Genomic DNA, 5,453 nt, shown 5'->3' with positions numbered 1-5,453 from the left:
CTTACTTCAGTACCATCTGGAAGGCGCTGTAGTTGAACGAGTAGCCGCCAATCACCCACATGAACTTCCCGTGCATGACCGTCTTGTGTGATGCCCGGCCCACCGAGGGGCTGAAGGGTTTGACGTTGGGTAGGATCCAGTACGAGTCGGTAGACGGGACGCTCAGTGAACAATCCGGACCTGTCAATGGCAAGAACAGGAAAATGTCCATCAGGTGGACAACAGAAAGGTCCATAATAGACATTAATCCAACAATAGAACGAGGCGCTGGCGTCAGCTTATCAATATAGGCAGAGACAAGGCGGTTCTCGACAAAAACGGGGTACCCCATGAGAAGGGGGTCCAGGGTTAAAGATCGACGTGATGTGTACAATGTCTAATGAGGGCACCAAACAAAGAGTCTAGGAGTCCAAAGCCTTTTTTACATGCCAAAGCCTGCCCTGTGTCCAGGACGCTTCACGGCCAAGCTTCATACAGGGACCATCGGCTTCCTAGCAACCGATGGTTTTGTGAAGCCAAGCCTGGCTGGTTGCTAGGGCGCTGGTGGCCACTAGGACTGCAGCCTACTAGCAACCAATTAAATCATGTGGCTGCCCTCACTGTTTGCTAGGCAGCCTTAGGACCACCAGCGTACTAGCAACCAAAGATGTTGTGCAACCGAGAGTCATTGGTTGCTAGGATGCTGGCGCAACTTACTCCAAAATGACATTGGCTCTTACCTATCACCAGCTTCCTTCATTCCAAAATGGCCGGATTATATCGCAGCCATTGCGATATAATGTAAAAGAGTCGCTATCACAAACTAATTGATTCTGTGGCATGTGCCGGTAATATGATTAGATCTGTCACCCGGCTTTTCTGAATCTGGCGCCTACACCTCATTAACACCAGAAAAGTGTCACATATGTTATAATGAATCACCGCCATTATGTCCTGTGACGGCTTCACACCAGTGACAACGATTTTGTATCTTTGACTTAAAAAGCGTCATTTATATTTGATGGGCTAATATTGGAAGTCGCTAATAGTGTGGGCTGAGGCCCCACCCCCCTCTGATGACGTGGCGCCTCTTGATTGGAGGACATTGTAGGGTTCCCTGGCCTATATATAGGGAGGGATTAGGTCAGGGCAGACACAGATTTGTCTGTGTGTGGTCTCACTATTCAAAGCTGAAGTTGAATACTTGCCGTTGTCACTATGTCGCCCAGAAGAAGGGACCCTGCGTGGCCTCGAGACGTTGGCTGTATGACGCATGTGACAATTTAATAAAAAGTGCTTTACTTCTTGCACATATCATCGAGTGCCGGTGACTTCTATTATAGGCTGTATAAGCTGTCACAAGTAAGGTCCTTCTAATCCTTTTGTATGGCATTGTATTGTAATTATAATGTCTTCCCTATGTTGTAAAGCGCTGTGCAAACTGTTGGCGCTCTATAAATCCTGTATAATAATGATAATAATATAGATACTGTGGCAGTGCATGGCAATGCCACTGCGTTATCTCCATTCCAGAATCTAAGTGGCCAGCGCATGCTGATGGCACAGGTGTGCACAGCCTTTAAATTAAAGTTGTTGGGAAGGGTTCAAGACTCCACCTGGGAGACAGAAAAGCTCCACCCAGGAGTCAGAGTGGAGTCCAGTGCAGCAGGGTGCTGCGGATTGGGAAGAACCCCCAGTGTGCAGGTTAGCACACGACTGAGGCTGTCTGGAGGAACAGACAGTGGGCTGAGGCCGGAGCAGCAAATGCAAGGCCATGAGATGCTAAAGAACCCCTGCAAGGGTAATTGTTCTGTTTTGTGAACTTTCATTTAATAAAAGTGGGCAAGGAAGCCCTTGAATGAAGATTACAGCGAGTGAATGCGTCTTTTATGCGCTATTATTTGGAGCTAATCGCCACAATACATTGTGGTCAGCATTGTACTTTTCTTTGCATTACACAAACTGCCCACTGGGTGTCACTGCGGCTCAGTATATCTCGGCGTTTCCATAGGTGGCCATGAAATTCTCCTTCAGACAAATCAGAGGTCTGTACAGATGAAGGTAGAAATGTTCCGGGCTTTATTCAAATATTCTATTCATTTATGGACCTTGCAGCTTCCGCACCTTTAGGAAACGGCCCGCTGGTGACTTCACTGGGGAACATGTAGTCTGGGTTTTAGGCCTACCATGGTGCGTGTAAAGGGACAGGAAACTAGGGCAGGGCCCTTTACCCTGAAAATATGTTCTTTTTGGGTGAATAATGTTCTTACATTTGTAAACTGTTAATAAATAGACCCCTATGTGTACCTCTAGAGCCTGGCCTGTATTTATTATTAGAATGTGTTTTCCTTGATTAAAAGGAGAACTATGAGGGGACGGGGGGGTGATTTTCACTCAGCCTCATAGTTGGAGCCGACGTGTGACAATGAAACTGTCAGACGTCGGCTCAGTAGATTGGGAAGTGAGCAAACACATACCGGCGCTCGCTCACTTCTCTATCTATCCGTGCAGAGAGCCGTGACTGTCACTCACTGCCGCCTGCAGGGATTCCCCTCCTCCCCGCGCCGATCCTCCAGCGTTGACTGGTGGAATGGACGGGGGAGGGGGAGGGGGAGGGTACAGCTGGCTCTGCCTCTAGATAGGCGGAGCCAGCTGTCACTCACGCAGCTGGGCGGATCCAGACATAATTGTCGGGATCCGTTCCGGCTGCGGCGTCTCTGTATACCGGGAGCTGCAGCTCCCTATATACTGAGCTTAGGGTGATGGGGGGACGCTAGTTTGTGCCCTCCCGTTACCCTAAGGAGAACTATGGGGAAAAGCACTGACCCTATAGTTCTCCTTTAAGGAGCTGCCAGGTTTACTTTAAGGCCTCATTCACACTAGAATCGGGCGGCACGTACAGCTCAGTGCTGTGTGTGCGGGCGTACCAAGCAGCTCCCGGGAAGGACAGATGCTGAGTGTGATTAGTACGCAGTCCCCGTCCTTCTCTATGGGACTACGTGGCCGTATGCCCCCCCTACGCTCACCGCAGGTCCGTAGGGGTGCGTGTTTCCTGGTTCGGACGCAGAAGGGTTTCCATCCCGTCAGCGTACGAGTACGCTCACCCGCATCCGCCCGGACGTGCAGGGCCGGTGAGCGTAGGGGGGCGTACGGCCACGTAGTCCCATAGAGAAGGGCAGGGGCTGCGTACTAATCACACTCAGCACCTGTCCGTCCCGGGAGCTGCCTGAGCTGTACGTGCCGGCCGATTAAAGTGAATGAGGGCTAAAACATAACATAACAAATGTCTATTCAGTCAAAGTACCGCAGCGCTGAATACTGAAAAATGGCCTGGATGGGAAGGGGGTTTAACACCGCGGATGTCAACTGGTTAACAGAATTAGATAAATATGTGGCTGCAGCCTCCAGAATTGTCCTCCGTTCTTCCACGCCAGTCGCCATGCATGCGAATCACGTGTTACGTCTACCTACAGATTAGTTTTTTTTTATACAAAACACTCTGAAATTGTAAGTAGAGACAATGCAACAAGTCTAGCGGCCCTTCTAGAAGCTCTCCTAGCTGTTGTGCAGGAACAATGCAGGACCTGGGATCCTCTATGACAATGGTCGTCAATGTACGAGGTCAAGGGGGGTGTCAAATGTGGCCCCTGAAATCTCAAAATGGCCGCATATATAATATGTAATTCTCGGTCCATAATGACTCCGCATCTGTGGCCACAACTGATCAATCAGGAGACTCCAGAATCTATGTAATTATCCTACCAATCTCTTTGCCTAACTTAATGTAACGGCAAACTCAGGAACACGCACAAGTGCGCACTCGATAGCGTCACATCATATGGAAAATTCCAAGCCGAGCTCAGCAACCTTTTCCACATTAAAGTGACACTAAACTCCGGAGATAAATCTTAAAAATCCCTCCAAGTCCCTGAACTCTGAACCACAATGTATCTTATTTGTGTATCACTCGGCTGGAGATCCCCCAATCATCTCTGACACTGTCCTTCCTTCTGGAAGGGGGCTACGTCTGTTCCCCATGGTCCCTGTGTGTGTTGTAGAGTAGTCACCGCTCCAAGCTCCCCTCCCGAGATGGACTACAATCCCAATACAATTCATTAAACTAAACATGAGATTGTAGTCCATCCCTGGGAGCGAGCTTGGAGGGACCAGAAACAGCTGCCTTGTTAGGATCCAGAGCGCCTCCAGGTGGTGCTGGAGCTAAGCCCTGCAGTTCCAGTGCTCACCTGCAGGTGTTTCTAGGAAGCCAGCACTTAGCCATCACCTGGTGCTTCCTGGGAGGGTATATAAACCCTCCCTGCAGTCACGATGGCTCAGATCTCGGCTGTAGATCCTCCAATCATCTCTGGCACTGTCCTTCCTTCTGGAGGGGGGGCTACGTCTGTTCAGCATGGTCCCTGTGTGTGTTGTAAAGTAGTCACCGCTCCAAGCTCCGCCCCCGGAATGGACTACAATCTCATGTTTAGCTTACTAACTTGTATTGAGATGGTGATTTGCATGAAAAGTGAGGATTCTCATGGAGAGTCTCAGTCAGTTGTTGCAATAAAGCCGTTTGAAGGTAATAGGAAGTTGGGTCTCACAGTCTACAAAAAGGGGGGAGTAATGGGGCCCGGACTATGGCCGGCACCCATGGCTGTAATGTGTGGCCTGAGGCCCCCTGGAGAGCGGTTACTAATTTCTGAATGGCTGGTTTAAGAATCACTTTGCCCATCCCCGGAGGCCGCCATTACAGAAGAGGTGGGGTGATCGCAGTGATTTCGGCAAACTCATAGGGCCGATTTATGGTTGTGCATAGCTGGGCAAATGTCATTCGCATAACACTAGAGTCACTATATGGCACGGGAGGAGCAAAGGAAACAAACGGCAACTGCGCAGCTGTACACTGGGAGGGATGTACGTAAATCAGCCCCTTCGTTTTCCCTTACTGAGCTGTTATTTTTGCCTTCTCTATTAATTCAATTGCATTTCATCAAAATAGTACATGAAAAATTGGGATATCCAGAATTTAAACACAATTACAGCAAAATAAAAACGTTCAATTCAGCTCATCCCTCCCGGAGCATTGACAGCTAGGCTTTGATTTCTGGACTGAAATGTGCAAACTCCAATCCAGCCACTAGGGGTCAGCAGCGGATAAGAGACGGAGTTGGCGGGTATTCAGGAAGAATAAAGTCAATACTGATACTGAGCGTCATTTCTAACATCGAAGAGGAAAATAACCCGACTGCAACGTGACATTTTGCTTTGTTTACCTTTCTAGTGTCTGATTACAACCTATGCCAGGTGATTATAATTTCCCTTCACATTCCAAACAACATATTTTGTCTTTTCATTCAATATTTTTTTAATAATAATAATATTTTTTTCTTAAAAGGATCATGTTGCAATTTGACAAATGTGAAGGAAGCTTTCAACAAATATCCCCGGCAAAGTTACATCATATCAGGTAAGGGTCA

The 5,453-nt window shown here is 48.4% G+C and overlaps 1 protein-coding gene across 1 annotated transcript in view; it reads right to left on the bottom strand.

Annotated features, from left to right (window-relative positions):
• The window catches only part of ATRNL1 (attractin like 1), a 77,791-nt gene that overhangs the window by 27,979 nt on the left and 44,359 nt on the right, over positions 1 to 5,453 (bottom strand). Inside the window, 1 exon segment of the mRNA XM_018573163.1 lies at positions 6 to 180. Coding sequence (XP_018428665.1) covers positions 6 to 180 — 175 coding nt within the window.

Source organism: Nanorana parkeri, unplaced genomic scaffold (genome assembly GCF_000935625.1).
Source record: "Nanorana parkeri isolate BGI_ZX_2015 unplaced genomic scaffold, ASM93562v1 scaffold2260, whole genome shotgun sequence".
Taxonomy (NCBI): domain Eukaryota; kingdom Metazoa; phylum Chordata; class Amphibia; order Anura; family Dicroglossidae; genus Nanorana; species Nanorana parkeri.
Note: the sequence above shows the minus strand (reverse complement) of the source record. Positions and strands in the feature narration are given on the sequence as shown.